The sequence below is a fragment of the Carya illinoinensis genome, chromosome 9 (genome assembly GCF_018687715.1).
Source record: "Carya illinoinensis cultivar Pawnee chromosome 9, C.illinoinensisPawnee_v1, whole genome shotgun sequence".
Classification (NCBI taxonomy): domain Eukaryota; kingdom Viridiplantae; phylum Streptophyta; class Magnoliopsida; order Fagales; family Juglandaceae; genus Carya; species Carya illinoinensis.
The window spans coordinates 477,877-497,687 of record NC_056760.1 but is presented as its reverse complement, the minus strand read 5'-3'; the positions used below and the strand labels follow the sequence as shown (position 1 = coordinate 497,687).

Here is a 19,811-nt window from a genome sequence, read left to right as displayed (position 1 = left end):
CAGATGTAAACCTATAACTGGATATCTGGGTTTATCACATGTTGTTGGATATGAACCTGGATATCCACATATGGGTTTAATTAAATACTTTTTAAAAAAAAGGAAGACTTTGAAAAACTTTTAAATATGTATCTCATTACGAAAATATTAAAACTGAAAAAAAGGGATTGCAATTCAAAAGGTTTATGAAAAATATTATAAACACTTTTTAAAAGGTTTTTTTTTTTAAATTCTATTTAACAATTCAAAAGGCTTTTTTTATAGGCTTTTATATTTACTATTATTTAATACAAAATAAATAATTATACATCAGCGCACACACCCAATACATGCATATTGCATACTATATTGTTGTTTACATCACAATGCAAAATATCAATTTATAAAAAATAAAATAAATAATAATACATTACAACTAATTAGATTAAGAGATATGCTTTAATCACAAAGAGATTACATAAAATTAATCTCACAAACTGATGTGGCTTGATATTGTTTGTTAGATTGTAAAGTTATTTTTATTATAAAGTAGATATAACATATCAGATAAAACCACGTCAGTTTGTGAGATTATTTTGTATAATTTCTTTATAAATATAGTAGTACTCTTAAACTAATACAATGCATAATACTACATATTACATATGTACTAATATTGTTTTGACAGCAACTCTTTCTTTAGCTTCTGTCCCCTCCTGCCCACTGCCATCATCTCCTAATAATGCACAACCAAAGAAATCAAGTCAAGTAATTGTTAAGAACTTACTACTCAAAGCTAACATCTATAAGAACAATAAAGCTTATTGATCTGACAATTGTACAAATCTTATATTTTTAAATACCTCATAGTTTTCAATTCAAGATTGGGGGGCTAGATTTACTTACCACTTCCCTTTTATTGAACAGATCACCATATCAATCGATTTTAGAGTTTCCTTTACAAACTCCTTCACAAAATTTAGTTATGTTTAGAACCAAAAGATAAGTAATGAAGAAAAATATAAGTTCACAAGATTTGGTAGGAACATCTTGACATACCATTTTCCTATACTCAATATGTGATGCCCCCAAATTCCATTTGGGATCGGACGGACATTTGAAGTGTCGAAACATACAACACAAGGTTACCTGCTCCCGTTCATGACATATAAGATGCAATGTTCCTAACATGCATCTAACAATATGCAATATTCGCAGCGGATAAATTTTTTTCTTTAGCAATACTATGCACCAAATTGAAAATATCCCAAATGTTTAAAACATACTTCATACATAAAAACTCATTGAACAACTAAGATCACAACATTAGTCCAAAATGGTTATGATCCAAAAAGTACTAGAGGTGTAACTCCATCGTACAAGTAGTAATTTACGTTAACTATTATATTAACATTGATGTCGCACCGTCGCTTAGTCAACTGTGTCTAGTTGATCAGCTCCTGATCCTCCTTCAGGTCCTGTAATAAGATCTACCATTTAGGAGGAATGGTAGTTGGGACTACCACAGTAAGATTTGATTACAAATCTCAGTAAGTTAACAAAAACTTCCACACAGGCTAATGATGCATGGATGACAGTAAAAGCATGAATATATAATCAAATTCATAAGTAATTAAAGTATAACTTGACGTACAACATAGCATAATTGACATAACTTAAATTGAAACGTGAACTGAACTTGACTTGACATGAACTTGATCTGAAACTTGTTTTAATATGAACTTGTATTGAAACTTGACTTAACATGAAAAATACATACTCCACAGTTATTGTGGCCCCATGTACATAGCATAATTGACATAACTTAAATTGAAACGTGAACTGAACTTGACTTGACATGAACTTGATCTGAAACTTGTTTTAATATGAACTTGTACTGAAACTTGACTTAACATGAAAAATACATACTCCACAGTTGTTGTGGCCCCATGTACATAGCATAATTGACATAACTTAAATTGAAACGTGAACTGAACTTGACTTGACATGAACTTGATCTGAAACTTGACTTATCATGAACTTGTTCTGAAACTTGACTTAACATGAAAAATACATACTCCACAGTTGTTGTAGCCCCATGTATTCTACGTGTAAATACATACTCCACAGTTATTGTGGCCCCATGTATTCTACATATCACAATGCAGTTAAATACATACTCCACATTTGTTGTGGCCCCATGTATTCTACGTGTAAATACATACTCCACAGTTATTATGGCCACATATATTCTACACATCACAATGCAGTTAAATACATACTTCACAGTTATTGTGGCCCCATGTATTTTACGGAAACTTATTCTTTAACTGCTTAAATACATACTCCACAGTTGTTGTGGCCCCATGTATTCTACGTGTCACAATTGCTGTGTCTCACGTAGTGTATGCGTCACAATTGCTGTGACCCCATACATAAGTAATCAAGATGAAACGTGACTGGAATACGAAAGGACTGAAGCCCTGACGTAACATAACGTGACTTGAACATAACTTGAAATACATGACCAACTTGAGATGGAAACATTTCGTAACATGGCATAACATATAATAAACAATATATTTAATATGACATACTTGCCACAGTGAATATTACATAACTTGACATACATGTACTAGATGACATACTTAGCATGACGTACTTGTAATGCACATGAATGTAACAGATAAAAACTGATGACAGAATAAATTCTGTATAACAGACAATTACGTAATAACTTGGCATAGCATGACATATATGATAACACACATACATACATTGTAGTTCCTTTACTTAGCACACATACACAGTAGACTGCTAGTAAGTTAAAAGCTAACTTACCTCGATCTCTGCGTTTCTTATAAAACCTTAAGCGCAATCACGAGGAGCTGTAATTAGTGATTCTAAAAATTAGCACTAAATCACTAATAATTTAAAATATGAAAAATACTAACTTAAAGAGTAAAATTTTCATTTTACTCTCTACATGTAGGAAAATGACCGTTTTACCCATAACTTAAGGATTTTGCATGCTAATTTCAAAAGTCACCAAAATTTACATGGCTCATGTAAATTTTATTCTCAACTCAAATATCAATTTAGAAAAATTTAAAACTAATCACAACTATTAAAACTCCATAGGGCCGAAATTCTTATATGTTATTTCCATTGATTTTTGTTTCTAACTTGTTTTGATTAACCTTTTGATTTATGACTTATAAAGATGTGATTTTCAAACCAAACCATCACATGGTTTAAAAAGATGTCCTAAAACATATATAAGCTTCTAATTCAAGATCACATGGTTAAAAATTAACCAAAACATAAATTTAGCCAAGAATATCCACACTTTGGCTTATCTGAATATCTCTTTACATAAAATTTCATACCTTTGAAACTAACATCAAATATCTTCAAAATAATAATATAACATGTATATAAGATACTTAGGATCCTTCAATAAAATTATCAAAGTCATTGGAATAGGTTTAGACCACCAAAGAGTTAAACTTTCTCAAAACAGAAACTGTTTTTCCTCTTCCAGTTTCTAAGTTTCTAAATCTAAGAAAATATTTCATCAAAACCTTTAATCATGCAAAAATACTCAACCAATAATCATATACACATGTTAACAATACTCCATAAAAATTTCGGACCAATATCTATCCATTAGCTTGGTCAAAACTCCAAACTATAATATATTCTCCAGTTTATCTCCCAGAATGACCTTTATATAGTTTACACAATATTTGACTGATCAAATGATCTTCAAATGGGACAAATAAGATATCTACGTAAACTAAACTCAAAAAGGAACAACTTATATGAAGGAGACTTTATGATAAAACACTTACAAAAGCTTCAAAATGGGCGTGGAAAAGAACACCTAAAAGCTGTCCGAGAGAGAGTGTTTGGTATTCTTTCAGTGGAAAGTGTAAATGAATATAATTTCGTGGGGGGAGATGGCTGGAGATAATTATGGATGAGATATGGAAGAGATGAGGCTGGAGTGAGAGTTGAGTGTAGGTATCTCTTACCTAGAGTGAGAGTTAAGTGTAGGACTTTCTTACCCGATAATATCTACAAAAATCATCTCAAGATATTTTTTACCCAATAATATCCACGAAATTAGTTTAAGATATTTTTATCCAATAATATCCACAAAACTAACTTAAGATATTTTTATTCAATAATATCTACAATTTTGAACCAACGTTTCGTCCGAAAATATGAAAAAGTGTTATTGCGCCATAAGACCTTAAATGACCCTCCGAGTCTAACGGTACAAACCATAATACATTTTGACACTTCTAACTATCTCTAATAATCAAAAATACACTTTTGATACCATAGTAAATAATAACACTAACTATGTAGTTAGACTAAAACCTATACGATTAATGGATTCGTGAAAACTTATGGAGTTTTCACGAGATTCCTAAAACTAATAGAATTTTTACAATTGAATTTCTAGCGGGCTGCTACACAATATTTAGCTCATTTGCACATGTTTAAACATATTGACATACCATTTTCCTATACTCAATATTTAGCTCATTTGTACATGTTTAAACATATCAAGTCTTGCTAGTGAAGACCTAACAAATCTTATTATCTTTCTAATATTATTTATAGCATCATATATTTTTTTAAGAGTAATGCTATATACAATCACTTTTGCGTACTTTCTGCGCACTCGACTGATGTGGTTGGCTGCATTAATTTTTTTAATACGCAGCCAATCACATCAATGAAGTGCACAAAAAATATACAAAAGTGTCTGCACATAGAATTTTTGATTTTTTAAACCATCACATACAATAAGGTTTAAAATATGTGCAGCACATTGCACATGTATAAACTCACCCCCCAAAATTGTAAACTCATTTTCTCTTATGCTCCTCCTCACATGATCAACTGCAATATCATTAGAGGAAGCATTATTATCTATAGTGATCGTACAAAGGCAGTCAATCCCCCAATCTATCATGCAGGAATCTAATATCCAAGCAATGAAAGAACCTCTATGATTAGGTATAAGATTTTTCTACCCGCCTAGATTTTGAACCGGACTGAAAAAAAATCTGCCTGGTTCTACACCCCTAATTCTTGTCATATATATGCACTTAATTATATAGACGATGGCCTATATATATATATATAAATATATTCATCGTCATAGTACATATTATAGAAGAAATTTAATCATATATACAATACATATGAGTGGATTTTTTCCACTATAAAAATCTAATAGATATTGAAGAATAAAGATAGGGAAATGCTTCCATATATTTGGTTGAAAGCTGCCCATTGCATAAGATTATACGCATATCAATTTTCAGATTAATGAACTTTTTGCACTTTTCATTCATCAAAAGAAAGGAAAAGATATTCTATGTCTCTTATGATAGACTGCGCGCATTCTCCAATCTGTTGCGTAGTTTCATTGTGAAATTGCCTGTACCGCCAGCTTTGAGTCTCCTTCAATGAGGATTGTCTTCAAATTCCTATTTAATGCATCCTAAATTGCCATTAACGATGCTATGGCTTCTCCAAAGTTTGGATTGATATCGTTTATGAATCTTGTGTAGATAAAGAGAGGCGTGCCAATTAATGTCAGATATGCAAATCGATACTATTGTGCTTTCAAACCAATTTGGTGATGGACAATGAGATAGAGCTGTGGATTACATGGTTTCTTAAAAACCAAATGTTATCCATGACTATGGTGGCAAATAATTGGGAAGAATGAATTAATGTCGTCTTCAAGTATTGCTAATCCGGTTTGAGATAGGTTGGGATCTGGCAAAGTGATAGATATGTGTGTGTGTGTGTTGTATTATATTATATCGACGGGCGATCGAGATTGAATCGTGTATAAATTAACCTACATTGATGCCGACATCGACCGCGGCTCTCAGTTGTACGGGCGATCGAGATCGGATCATGTATTCTGATCGATCAATATATATGTTGGCATATTGCCAGCAATAAATTAACCCTTATATAGCAGCAGGTACTTGATTCTCAAGATAATTCCAACATGATATGGTACTAATGTCGATTCAAAGGATCCTTCAACAAAAACCCTGGTACAATTTGTATAAGTTTATAAGAAAATCTTAAATTAAACAACCAAATCTGAGATTTTTCATAATCGGAGGAGTAATAATAGAAAACGAACCAGATGAAGACAATTAATTTCCTGATCATGATCAGATCGATCAGTGGCTCTTCCTGTTCCTGTGGACGTTGGATTGGCTAATTATATATATATATATATAGATCACTTGTTAATATAATATGTGTCATGTGCTTCGTGTAGAGAAACTGACGTACGTGGGAGCATATCTCTATATATGCATCAGTGTGTATATATATATATGTTATTAAATTTAGCTAGCTAGGTTTGATGCATATATGCAGGCCATGTGACCTTTGTTTGTCTCTATTATTTAATTTGTGGGACTTCGTGTTTTGGTTGCACTAGGAGTTACCTGTTACCTGCAATTTGCAGTCTTCAGAAGATGCCGTCTTAGCTAGCAGGGAGACCGTTTTATTTCTCTTTTGCAAACCGTGCCTCTGATCATCAGTTTGCAATACTGGCCCTCGAATAAAGTTTCTTATGTCATGATATAAAAAAAAACAGAGCACGCACCTAGCCAAGCCATTGATGCATTGATGATAAAATGAGAACTAGTGGAAGGCTGTTCTGTAAATGCATGTTTTTAGTGATTGCTTAATGAATCTTGTTAATTTCATATCATGCAGGCAGCAGGAATAGCTAGCTAGTATAGATAAGTACGCCCACTATTATGTAACACTCAACAACAGTAACACTCAACTGGCAATTATAATCATGTTCAAATTAGCCAAAACAAACTATGTCAATCACCAATAAGCATGGTATCTTTTAAGATGAAGGGAAAATTACTGTCTCTCGTATACCTGATCTGTTAGGTACATTCTCTGCAACCTGTTCGTAGCATGATACCTCGAATTAGCATTGTCATCTCCACCTGAGAAGATCCTCCATCTTCAACAGCTCTCTTTGCCATCTCTCCCATCTCTCTAACTTTTGTCCTCCTCTCTTCTCTTTCCTCTCCTTCATTCATTAGCCTCTCTATAGCCCCCTTAACATCTTCCTTTTTCACCAACACCCCAGTCTTCTCTTCCTCACCCCAGTTTACAGGATCCTCCACACCGACCCTCACACCAATTTTTAGTACCTGCACTACTAGTTTCTCATTCATAAACTGGTCCCCAAATAGTGGCCATGTAAGCATTGGCACCCCAGCACTTATTCCTTCTATGCATGAATTCCAACCGCAGTGCGTTAAAAACCCTCCCACTGAAGGATGGGATAAGATCAATAATTGCGGAGCCCAACCCCAAATCAAAAGACCTCTCCCTTTGATCCTTTCTTCGTATCGGTCTTCCAAAATCCATTTTTCCAATTCTTCTGAGTTTTCCGCTCCCCTTAGGACCCAAATAAATGGTTTGTTAGACTCTTCTAAAGCTAACCCGAGCTCTATCAACTGTGAAGGTATTAGATTGCATAGGCTCCCAAGGCAGGCATAGACAACAGCGCAGGGTTCCTGGGCATCGAGCCACTTCAAGCATTGATACTCTTCAATGGAAGCCTTGTTACCTCTCTCGGCCCTGTCTAGGTAGTCCTTGTTGCAAAGCGAAACAGGGCCAATACACCAGACTTTATCTTCTCTTGCCTTCCTATATTCTTTGGCATATGCTGGTTCCAACTCTTGGAAAGTATTCACGATGACCCCTTGTGAGGCTAAGTCAGCTGCTGCCATTTGCCCACTAAATTCCTTCATTTTGGGGTCTTCGGGAAAAGGCAGTTGGGATTTAGTGAATTCAAAATGATCAGGCAAACCGGGCAAAACAAAGTACTCCGACTGGCTGGATATTTTCGCATGAATGTTGTGAACGCGTAAAACGTGAAAAATCAGGAGACAGAAGCAACTAACTCCAAGAAAAGAAAATCTTGGAATATGAAACTTGCGAGCAATATCAAGTGTCCAAGGCAGGCACATATCAGAGATTATGCAGTTGGGGGGAGGTGCTAGGTCCTCAAACAACTTCTCCACAGGGTGTCGTAGCATGCTAGTTGAAGTGAAGAAGTTTATGGCGAGTCCTAGTGAAGGAAGCTTGTCGAGATTATCACAGCCTTTGGGTATTCCTGCTTCTTCATAAGGAAACTGAAGTTGGATAACTTGGATTCGGAGTCCGGATTCAACTGCGCGAGCAATGCTTGTATGGAAACGGGCTGCGTTATGGGTTGTGGTGACAATGGTGACAATCATGCCTCGCTGTGCGAGCAGTTTGGCAATGTCTATCAGAGGAATCATGTGGCCTTGGGCCATTAAAGGAAACAAGACAAAGTGAAGCTTGTGGGCTGGAGAAGCCATGGCGTATATGGGGGGGTGAGGGTGGACGAAATAGATGGAGTGATATTTTATACAAGACAACTTGCTCTTACTCTCCAGCGCCGCTTTGCCGGTGTCAGCAAGAGCTTACATAAGCATATATGGTTTAGAATTATTCTGGGTTGATCTGTTTCCCAGTTTCAAGTAATTTTAACTATTTGGCCTATCGCTTTAATGCCAAAGTTGTCCGTCTCTTCAACATTAATTACAGACGGTAATGTCATTAGAATTTAGAATATTTAGGATCCTCACAACATCAATATAGAGACAATCTGCCTAGCTAGGCGGAAGCTGATCTCAATCAAATATATAAATAAATTAGTAATGAATAATGATGAACTTACATCAAGATCCAGTCAAGTATAGAGATTTTATCATTCATAATTCTGATTTCACATTGGTATAATAAAATATAGTTTTGGAAATATGATTAAAATGATATATATGCACATTGCTGTCTAGATGAGAATGCTTAAAATCGTGACATGTATGTAACAAGGAAACATTTGGGTGAAGAAACCTCAAAAATTGACATCGGTATTAGTTAAATCTTCTACGTGTCGCCGTTAACAGAAGATAACAAAAATGCCAAATCCATGTAACTTTTGCTTTAAATCGTGTGGGAAGCCATTAAAGAAAACAAAGGTTAGGGATAGCATGGCAGTTTGGCTTTATGGGGTGGTGCCTTTGGGGAGCTTCATTTTGTTAATACAGAAAAATGTGTGTGGGTGTCTTGCCTGGTAACGTCATTTTGGATTATCTGAAGATGATGATGATGTTTGCTGATAGAACTAGAATTATGTGGATACAGATTACTTGCTTCTCAAATTTTTTTTTTAAAAAAAATTAAAATTAAAATTAAAAAAAAAAAAAATGAACCTCTCTTGTGTCTAGTAATAGCCACCCCACACCACCTCTCTCTTTCTTTCTCCTCCCCCCACCCCAAAATGGCAGATTTTGTCCCAGCAATCTCAACCCCATATCTCTTATCATCGTCAATTCCTAGTAGCTGCCAAAAACGGGTCTGCCTTTTCTCTTGTATAAGCTAGCAGCTCGCACAACTGTCTCTCTCGTCTTAAACGGTTCCGCTGTCACTTTTGAATGAAGCTCGTATTCGTCCTTGACCAGCAAAAATGATGCTTTCCAGAGAAAAACAACAGATTTTATTCAAGTAAATGAACCTTACATTTATGTTTTGTTTAGTTCTGTGAACAATTTACAACATATGCAACTCCAGCAGAACACAAACAGATTTGATTCGCAGAAGGTATCGACTGGGGAATGGGAAAGATTACGACAAATAAAAAAAAAAAAAAAAAAGGACCCACGTTGTTCTCATCCCGCATGCAACTTTAATATACAGCGCTAGAGTTACCATCTACACCACAAACCTAAAGACGAACAAGATACAATCCACGCAGCTTTCTCAGCTAAACACAACGAACCTTTCCTCATCTTACAAAACTGGAGCTGCAAGCTCTCAATATATTACTCAAGTGCGCTATAGATAGAGTCCACGCAATTTTACACGTTTATGAACATTGATACAGAGCTCCATGCGTTGTCAATTGGATTCAGTTGCACTCACTTTTCCTTTAATTGTAGCCAACCAGAACCCAGTCTATTCAATCACTTTTGCAACAACAATGGGGGCAGGTCTAAAAGCTCCCATGTCAAAACAATCATTTTCATCCACCTTTGCAAACTGCTACTTCTTAGGAGACTCTGAGTCTGGGCCCCTTCGACTTGAGTCCCGATCAAGCCGTTCTACTCTCCATGAGAGTAAATTGGAAGATTTTAGTAACAAACCCAGGGCCAAAGAGCATGTGGCTCTAACTATTGCATCTGCTGAGCGACTCAATTTCCCTATCAACATCCCAAATACCTGAAAGAAGGCATAGGTTTTTGTAAATATGTTCAATTATAAAAACATCCAACTTGTGCCTACATCCGATTATACCTGTGCATAGTAACGAGATAAAATGTGCTGATCATCTGAAAGAGAGAGCATGCTACTGGAGAAGTAAATAGCATTTGCCTGAATTACTGGCCACGGTGCATCAAAAGCCTGCCTCAGCACAGAATGTAGACAACTCAGATACTCTCACTTTAAAACAAAAAAGTAACATAATCCTTTGATACACCTGAGAATTTTATTTTTCTTGGTTCCAGAACCATGAACTTATATCTCAAAGTTGAATGCATATTTAAGAACCAATAAAAAAGAGATTCTTATTGATTGAGACGGCACAAGAAAAAAAATCACAAACAGAGAGAGAGAGAGAGAGAGAGAGAGACAGCAGCAGCAGCATAAAAATGCAATGGATTTGATCGATTTTTGTTGCTGCAATGGATAGGATGGCTACAAGGCAAGCATATTTCAGTTTCCAATATTGGTTGGTCCAGTAGGTGTCATGAAACCTAACAGACCAGAACACCTTTTCCTCCCTCTCTCTGCAACTGTCTTTCTCCTCTTTGCCACCAGCCGCCATCACTGCTGATTGAAACCCCTCCCTTTCTGCCCCCAGCTCCACTACAGTACACTAGCTACAGAAGCATCACTCTGGGCATTCATTGACTTAGGCACGCTTTTTTTTTGGTTCTTAGATCTGTGTGTCTGTGTGCAAGTCTAACTTTTTACCCTGGGCTAGAATAAGGTATAAGGAGATCTTAAAAATTCTGGTTGATAATCTGACCTCCTGGGCTGATTTCATTCATGCCACTAATCTTTAAAATGCTGATGCTGTTTTTCTTTTCATTTGATTTCAGATCCTACAGCTTTGGTGCCGTCTAGTTAATGAAATTTTGTGCTCTGTTTGGTACAAAGAAAACTGGCCAACCCCCAATCAACACTTGGTGTCAGTATGCTTCAACAGATATCCCATGATCGGTCTGTTCGGTGGGTGGTTTCCAGCAACTGACACCGACCGGTCCAGCCATTGGGAATACGAAGCCCCATGTGAGTCAAAATACTAAAGATACTATATTCTTGGTCACCTCCCCAAAGCATATAAAATATAGCCATAGTGTGGGTGCTAGTGTTACAATGTCCAGAATCACGATGAAAAAGATATCTTCTGAAGCATCTACATTAACAAGAAGCTAGATGTCAATTGAAGATTAGTAAGCTAAGAATGTTGGTGTTTTGCTACAAAGAACTTGGGAAGATTAAAGAAATAAACTCTTCTTCCTTGGTAACAATGCTTGCACAAAAGAGGAAATGAGAACGTCAAGTTGGAGGAACTAAAATGAAGACAGGTCTAGAATTTAAGAAAAGAGCTGCGGTGAACTAAAATAAGACATGGCTCATCTGAATACAATCAATTACCGTATGATCCAAGGCAATATTACTTCCTATTTACTATGAAATTATTTCAGAAAAATGTGAACCTGTATTGTTGCTGGCATGTAAGTATCAACCCTGGAGGGAAGATGTTGAGTAAGTTGCTTTGTGACATCTCTGACAAAGTTCTCATAGTCACTTCTGAAAAAGACACGAAACTATATTGTAAGGTCATACACCATAATAAGCAATAAACAATTCATCTATATTGTTTAAGAACACGGCCAATTAAAGTCTGTTAATGCGTACCGGTGATCAGAATTGAAACAATGTGTGTTAAACACAGCAAGGAATCCTTCCATTTCCATTAATGGACAAATTCGCTTAAGGGTATTCTGTTAATTTGTAGGCAAGGGAGGGAGGGAGAGGACAGTCAGTAATATTCAAGAATCTACGGTAGGCTTCATGTCATAGAAAACAAGAAGGATTGTAAGAAAATACCCGGCATGCCTGTCGAACACTAATGTTATCATCATGAAGATGCAGAACCAATCGGGGGATGGCAGCATGTACCTGAGAATGGTAAAAATGGAAAAATATGCCAAAAATCAAACATATATCCATTGAGCACCATAAATGATTGATCAATAAGAAATAAATAAAAATAAAAATTTGCCATGTTTCTGTCGAACAAGAGATTATCCCAGAGCAAAATGTCGAAAACATGTAGCATGACAGGTAAAGATGAAAGTAATAGAAAGCCTAGTGTAAATATATACTTGTAAATTATGAATCGAAGAATCAAAACAGAAGAAACTTACAAAGCAAAATATGGATCAAGGGTTATATCAGAAGCTGAGACCAAAGACACATCTCACATAGCACTATCAATATCCAAATCTATCAACAACGGCACATAAGATAATTGATGAACGTCTTACCCAACAAAAGGAAAGGAATAAAAAACACATCACTGGGATACAAAACAACAACAACAACAAAAATAATAATATTGACAGTTCCCATGCTAAACAGACAAAATGCAGTGGCAAATCAACAAATCCAAAATTATTATACTAGAAAGACCAGTTCCATTTTGCTGGTAAAACTACACTCAATAAGAGACCTGTTCAAGAAATGCCTCCCGCTGCGCCCCAAATCCATAGGTGCTTAAAGCTCCAAATGCTGCAAAAGCATTGGCTCGCATCTTACTGTTCATGGATATCTGTACCAAATAACTTATAGATTAGCCTATTTTTTAGTTTTCTATAACAATAAGCATGTTCCAAGCAAGAAGCAACCTTATATCAATGAATCACTGGTCTAGATTTACTCTTATGTGCTGAGCTAGAAATCCTCATATCCTGTGCTTCATGATGGTAAAACAATTACAAACTGATTCATTTTTCCTAAAGCCATAAGTGAGAAAGCCATTAAGCTGTATTTCCCAGCAGATTTTTAAAAAGCTTGGAGAAATTTCCACTTTCCTAAAGGAGATTTATGATTGCACTGAAATAGCAAAAGAGTTCCAATGGACTGAAACCAATGGTAAACTCGATTTACATGCCCAATGTTGTACAAATAATAGGCTGACTGCAGCAGGCTCCTGTTGTACAATTTATTAGTTTGCATCTTTGATCTGTTTTATTGTTTATTTTTCAGACTGATTGTACTGTTTATTTTGGGATTTATGTTATTTTTAGTGGGGCCACTAGAACAAATACAATTAGAGTAAGCATTTAATCTCGTCTACTAAAAAATGTTCATGTAAAGGGTAGACTCATAAAAAAGAAAGTCTGAATATTCCACGGGTATTGGCAAGTTATATCTGGTTTCTCCTCTCCTTCCCATAGCTATGTTCTTGCCTCTTCTTCATGCTACTCCTTCTATGCTTCTTTTCTCTCTTCAAAATTTCTTCAAATATTGGGTTATCTGCATCAGTTTTGGTACCAGAAGCAGGTCTTCATCCTGGGACATGTGGGTTATGGGCCCACTTGCTTTCACTGCAAACTGAAAGGGAATTGGGATTGATGCTTTCTTCAGCCCAATTTGCTCATATGCATGAGTCCTTCTAAGGTCTTCCGTGGTTAAAAACCTGGGAAGCTTTTAGACGACCTCCCCATGTCTCCACGTGCTAAGGTTTCTAAGTCAACTGAAGTATTTGAATGATGAGTTCGTGAGTTGGATAGTGAGATTAAAAAACAATTTCATACAAGTAATGCCCAATACAAACTTCAGATCGCATCACAATGCACTTAACATAGGAGATTACGACTATGTTGTAATTAGACCTGAGCGCTGCCCACATGGATCCATTGAAAATCGCAAGCTCATGGTGTTGGGCCATTCAAAGTATCGCAAAGGGTTGAACCCAATGCATATGCCATCAACATTCTTCCTGACCATGGCATTAGCTCCACTTGTAATATAAAGGATCTAGTTGCCTAAACATCAACATTTCCACTCCACCCATTGTGATCATTCACTTACCTATCTCTTACACTCCCTCTACTATTTAAATGACATTTATTGCATAAAATCCCTTTCGATTTTCAGTTCCTGAAAGACCTTCCAATTTCCACTTCCTGAACCCTTCAGGTTTCACTTCAATCATAGTTACTACATAGGAATAAGGACTTTTTTCTTTTTCTTTTCCTGTAAATACAAGGACTTCTTTCCTGCACATAATGTGGGCATGCAACTAGTTTAAACTAACAGAAGAAATATGGCACATTTGTATCTCATTGATTAACCAGCAGATGATAACAGTGAAAGCAAACACGTGTGCAACAATTTTTTCGGGAAATATTCTTGAGTATAGGAACGCACTTGAAGATTGCGGAGCCGTACAGAGAGGTTAAGCAAATTTGGTTCCACTGCTGCATCATTTGGGAATGACTCAAGCATCTACGAAAAGTCAAAAGAGGTGCAACACAAATGAATTAGGATTGCAGTGGACAATAGAACAGTGCATTGCATATATTGTTCAACACACATGAGTACGAACACACAAACAGGCCCAAACAATGGAGCTCACCGTTAGTAAGCATGACACTGCAGTTAATTGCACAGATTCATCTAAATCATCCAGTAAAGCTACTATTACACCCAACACCTGTGTTGTATACTGCAGAATATGAATAGATGGAATCTGCAATACAGAATTTGCATATGTCAATGTCAGGAAGAAAGCGAATCACAAACACAAACATCAATGCACATTCGGTTTTATGGAATGCATCAAGTATTAAATATAGAATATATCTCAATACCAGATCAAAGATGAAAGTTTTCTTTAGAACTTGCAAAACCAGATCAAATACAAAATTTTCTCTAGACATAAAGGAGTTTACATCAATAAAATCATCCACATAGGGAACGGTCGATGGGAGGGTTCAGGGATTTTTTCTTTCATTCATTGTTACTTTGGGCTTCAGCTATTGTATTTAATGGAATTAGTTTTAATGACTTTTATGCTGCTTTTTACAGCGCTTAGCTTGTAACTAGGTTCATCTCTTGTATACTTCATGTGTACCTAGGCCGTGCCTAATTATGTGGATCAATAAATTCTTCTTACTTATCAATAAAAAGTTACCCTCATAGATCCATTTGTCTAAAACAGTAATTTGGCTAAAACAGAGCTTTAAAAGCCTTGTAAGTGTACATGGATGCCCTCATTTCTATGCAACTGCAAGTTGGATGTGAGCACCATAAATACATACAGATCCAGTATTTGGTGAAAAATACTAATTTACTTTCGATGATTGATAAAATCAGAATAGAAGATGATGACGTAGCCAAGTTTGGAATTTTCAATAATTAAAATAATTAAAAATATAACATAAGGAAAATGAAGTATACAAATAGATCAAAGCTATCACCTATAACAGAATTTAAGGTTTCAGTACAATTTTAAAGTTGGCACAAAATATAAAACCTCAAACCTGTACTAGTCCTCTCAAACACAGACGTCTAACGTTTGGAGACTCATCTGATACACGTCGACACAACACCTCCACCATCTCCTCCAATAGGGAACCAAACCCACAGCTGCATTATTCAGAATATTAAATTGGAAAACTTGAAATCATATATATGCCAGGATCATTAGCCACCATACCAAAAAGAAAGGTAAAAAGAGGTAATGAACTAAGATACGCAAGTGATGGATACAATTGAACAAAAGAGGTAATATGGATCACCAAAAATACAGCCAAATAAACTAGACGACTTAACAAATGCTGAGCAGGCTTAAACCATTAGCTTGACCCCACGTAATATGAAAAGAATCCAAAAAGAACATTTTTTTTATAAGTAAAAATATTATATATATCAATAGGAGTAACCAAGTATAATGGATGTATACAAGAAAATACCTAACTCATACTAGAGAGCTCCTAATGACCCAAAAAGCCCATGAGAAACTACTCAAAATACACCAAGCCCGAATTGGAATAGAACACACCTCCCCAACTCCAACCCCTTGTGGGAGTAAGACTAATACTCCACCCGAAACTCCCTCTATGAGAATGTCTTCATAATGCCCTCCGTTTAGTCTTCCCCCAACTTGAGCTACCACCCTTAGCATCATAGTTGATTGCCCAAGAAAGATTATTTAACTCCCTGCTTTTCTTAAAACTTGATAGAATCCAAAAAGAACATAGAAAAGGCAGTCTGGATAAACAAGCAAAATTGGCAAAAATGATGCAAGAGAAATCCCATCACAACAAGAATTGCCCACAAACAGCCATATGCACTTCTTCAAAAATTACATGAGGCATGATTCTACCATTCTATTCACCTCAAGAAGAAGAAGAAGAAATGCAGCTGCAATTGCAAAATGGATAGAATCAACCACAGTAGCAATGACTACATACTGTACACTATTAAATAACTCACAGCAAAATACACCCACTGCAAAAGGGAAAGCACTAATCTGTATGTAAACATTCGATGCATACCTATAGAAACAATCGCAACACATGGAAACAATTAAAATAATAGCATTGACAAAATTCTGTAAAATATTAAATAGTTCACAACAAAACCCACCCACTGAAAAAAGGGCAGCACGAGTGTGTATGTAGACCATTCAATACATACCTATAACGAACAAATTCTGACAATGCGGCAGCTGCAGCTTCCCTTTGGTATCTTTGCCGTCGACTCAGGGATTTACTCAAAATTATACAAATACTTTCAACCTGAGAAATTAACCACAAAATATCAAACATCAGTAACAATTTTGATAACTGCAAACTTAGTAAAATGTAATTTGGTATGAACTACAGCTGAACTTAGGTTGACCTTATTAGAATATGGTTTGGTGGGGTTTTCAAATGTTAAAAGTGTTACGTAGATATGATTTGGGCGTAATTCTTGTAGTTTAGTAATACTTTCCTTTCTAGTTCCTTCATAGATATATTATACATAACTGTCAATTCCCTTGTAAATACTTACCTTGTATAGAAGATTTAGGCGCTGGAAATCTGGCAACAATTGTGTAAATATTCTTATATAATGAAAGCAAACCCTATGGAGAGGGCATTCAGACCAAAATTGACATGGTATCAGAGCCCCTCTTCTGATTCCTTCGTTTCATGGTCTTAATCACTGGGTGCGAATTTCATCGCTGTTCTTGGGAGAATTTTTTTTCGGTTTCAGCAAGTTATTTCTTGCTCTTCGTGGAAGTCGCTGCTTTCTGTGATATCAAACCTTGTGGGTTTGAGTTTTGGTGGCATTTTTTTCAGCGTTGTGAACTCTGTTCTTGGCTGCAGGCTCCTTCTCTTGGTGGTTTTTCGTGGTGGCTGCGCCTCTCTAAGTCTGTCGGCAGTTTCTAGTGGTGACTGAGTGGTGGTCGACCACTTCTGGGGTGGCTGACGACAGTGCTGGGTGCACCTTTTTCTCTGCATGGACTCTCGGCACTCTGGTTGCCGATTCTTTCCTGTGCTGGGCAGGTATCCTTACGGGGGCTTCTTTCTTGTGGGCCTATTGTGGGCTTATTTTAGTGTTACCTGGGCTTCATTGCTGTTGGTCCATCTGTTTATTTTTTCCTTTGCCGTGACTGCCTGAGTTTTTTTTTTTTTTTTGGTTGGATATATTCCTGCTTTCTACTTGACTTTCATCATGTCTATTGAGAATACTATCGTTCGCTTTACTGGAAAGAATTTTCCTAAGTGGGAATTTCAGTTTAAGATGTTTTTGAAAAGGAAAGAATTATCAAAACATATTGATAGCCATGCTCCCGTTTGAACTGATGAAAAGGAATTGGCCCAATGGGAGGTCAAGGATGCTAAGGTTTCTTGGCTGTTGGGGACGATTGAGTCTCATCTTGTGACCAATCTTCATTGTTTTACTACGGCTCAAGCTATGTGGGATTATCTCCACCATATTTACTACCAAGATCACAGTGCTCAGAAGTTCCAATTGGAGTTGGAAATTAGTAATTACAGTCAAGGTAATTTATTGAACAATTTTATTATGGTTTTATTGATCTTTGGAACGAGTATTCTGCTATTGTTCATGCTAAGGTTCCCCCTGTGGCACTCACAACTCTTCAAGCGGTTCATGCGGAGAGTCAACGCGATCAGTTTTTAATAAAACTTCGACCTGAATTTGAGCTTGTTCAAGCCAATTTATTTAACCGTAATCCAATTCCTCCTTTGGATATTTGTTTGGGAGATTTAATACATGAAGAACAATGGTTATCCACTTAGATGGGTATGACTTCTGAGAAGGTCTTTTCTGAGATTGTGAATGTAGCCTATGCCACACAAGGGAGAGAGAGGACCAAGTTGCAGTGTTTCAATTGCAAGGAGTTTGGTCATATTGCTCGCAACTGTCCTAAGAAAGTTTGTAACTACTGCAAGAAAGAGGGCCATATAATTAAAGACTGTCGAGTGCGGCCTCAAAATTGCCAATCCCAAGCTTTTCAGGCTGCTGTTTAGTCCTCTTCTTCTGCTTCACCCACTATACGCTCTGATTCATCTATTCTCACACCAGCAATAGTCCAACAAATGATTGTGCCTGCTTTTACGGCCTTAGGCCTGCAAGGTACGAGTCCTAACTCAACTTCTTGGATTGTTGATTCGGATGCTTCTAATCATATGACTGGTCATACGATGGGTTTCCATGGTGGTCGTACATATAGAGGCACGCAAAATATTCATATTGCTGATGGCAGTACTCTTCCTATTACTGTTGTTGGTAATTTGGACTCTTCATTTCACGATGTTTTTGTCTCTCCTAGATTGTCTACCAATTTGATTTCTGTTGGACAATTGGTAGATAATAATTGTGATGTTAATTTTTCTCATGGTGGTTGTCTTGTGCAGGATCAGGTGTCTGAGATGGTGATCGCGAAGGAGTCTAAAGTGGGACCTTTATTTCCTTTACAGTTTTTTCTTCCTAATGTTGTTTCTCTTGCTTGTACGACTACTGCCAATAATAATAAAGTCTAGCATAAGAAATTGGGTCATTCTAATTCGGTTGTCTTGACTCATCTTATGAAACATGATTTTTTGGGCAATAAAAATTCATTTTCTTCTTCCCCTGTATCTTTTGATTGTGCTACTTGTTGTCTTGGTAAAAGTAAAACTTTACCTTTTCCTACTCATGGTAGTCGTGCTTCTAATTGCTTTGAGATTGTGCATACTAACGTTTGGAGTGTAAATCCTGTTATTTCTCATGGTCAGTATCGTTATTTTGTGACATTTATTGATGATTATAGTCAATTCACTTGGATATATTTTCTTCATTCTAAAGTTGATGTGTTTTCTGTCTTTCAAAAATTTGTTGCACTTGTTGAAACACAATTCAACACTTGTATCAAAACTTTACACTCCGACTCGGGGGGGGGGGGGGGGGGGGGGAGGGGAGTACGTCTCGTTCTTTTCAAAATCTTCTTCAGCAAAAGGGGATTATTTCCCAGAATTCTTGTCCTTATACCCCTCCACAAAATGGAGTCGCTAAGCATAAAAATCGTCATCTCTTAGATGTCTTTCGTACTTTTTTGATTGATTCTTCTATACCTTATAAGTTCTGGGTAGAAGCATTATCTACTGCTGTCTATTTGATCAATCATTTGCCTACTGTCACTC

The 19,811-nt window shown here is 36.4% G+C and overlaps 2 protein-coding genes across 12 annotated transcripts in view; both read right to left on the bottom strand.

Annotated features, from left to right (window-relative positions):
• Positions 1-636: 636 nt before the first annotated feature.
• On the bottom strand, positions 637-8,685 carry LOC122277600 (UDP-glycosyltransferase 73C11-like). 4 transcript variants are annotated; one of them, XR_006229039.1, is made up of 3 exons: positions 6,931-8,685; positions 4,846-4,896; positions 637-715 (listed from the first exon to the last, which is right to left on the bottom strand). XR_006229039.1 is itself a non-coding variant. In XM_043087666.1 (2 exons), exon 1 carries the CDS (start codon positions 8,409-8,411, stop codon positions 6,939-6,941), a length of 1,473 nt encoding a protein of 490 aa, XP_042943600.1. In that variant the 5' UTR covers positions 8,412-8,685; the 3' UTR covers positions 677-715; positions 6,931-6,938. The 4 variants fall into 4 exon arrangements, 3 of the variants coding, with proteins under 3 accessions (XP_042943600.1, XP_042943598.1, XP_042943601.1); XM_043087666.1 differs by lacking the exon at positions 4,846-4,896 and having other exon boundaries at positions 677-715; XM_043087664.1 differs by lacking the exons at positions 637-715; positions 4,846-4,896 and adding an exon at positions 6,022-6,225.
• Positions 8,686-9,569: 884 nt separating this feature from the next.
• Positions 9,570-19,811, bottom strand: part of LOC122277598 (protein SHOOT GRAVITROPISM 6) — a 35,747-nt gene continuing 25,505 nt past the window's right edge. For 6 of the 8 annotated variants that reach the window (XM_043087658.1, XM_043087657.1, XM_043087659.1 and 3 more), the window contains 10 exons: positions 16,816-16,916; positions 15,657-15,762; positions 14,750-14,863; positions 14,542-14,619; positions 12,839-12,937; positions 12,214-12,285; positions 12,022-12,107; positions 11,820-11,913; positions 10,390-10,497; positions 9,570-10,314 (listed from right to left, as the gene is read on the bottom strand). In XM_043087658.1, coding sequence (XP_042943592.1) covers positions 10,138-10,314; positions 10,390-10,497; positions 11,820-11,913; positions 12,022-12,107; positions 12,214-12,285; positions 12,839-12,937; positions 14,542-14,619; positions 14,750-14,863; positions 15,657-15,762; positions 16,816-16,916 — 1,035 coding nt within the window. In that variant the 3' untranslated portion in view covers positions 9,570-10,137. Of the gene's footprint in view, positions 10,315-10,389; positions 10,498-11,819; positions 11,914-12,021; positions 12,108-12,213; positions 12,286-12,838; positions 12,938-13,013; positions 13,077-13,216; positions 14,391-14,541; positions 14,620-14,749; positions 14,864-15,656; positions 15,763-16,815; positions 16,917-19,811 lie in introns of those variants that run through there. The other 2 variants (XR_006229038.1, XM_043087661.1) reach the window with 2 other exon arrangements.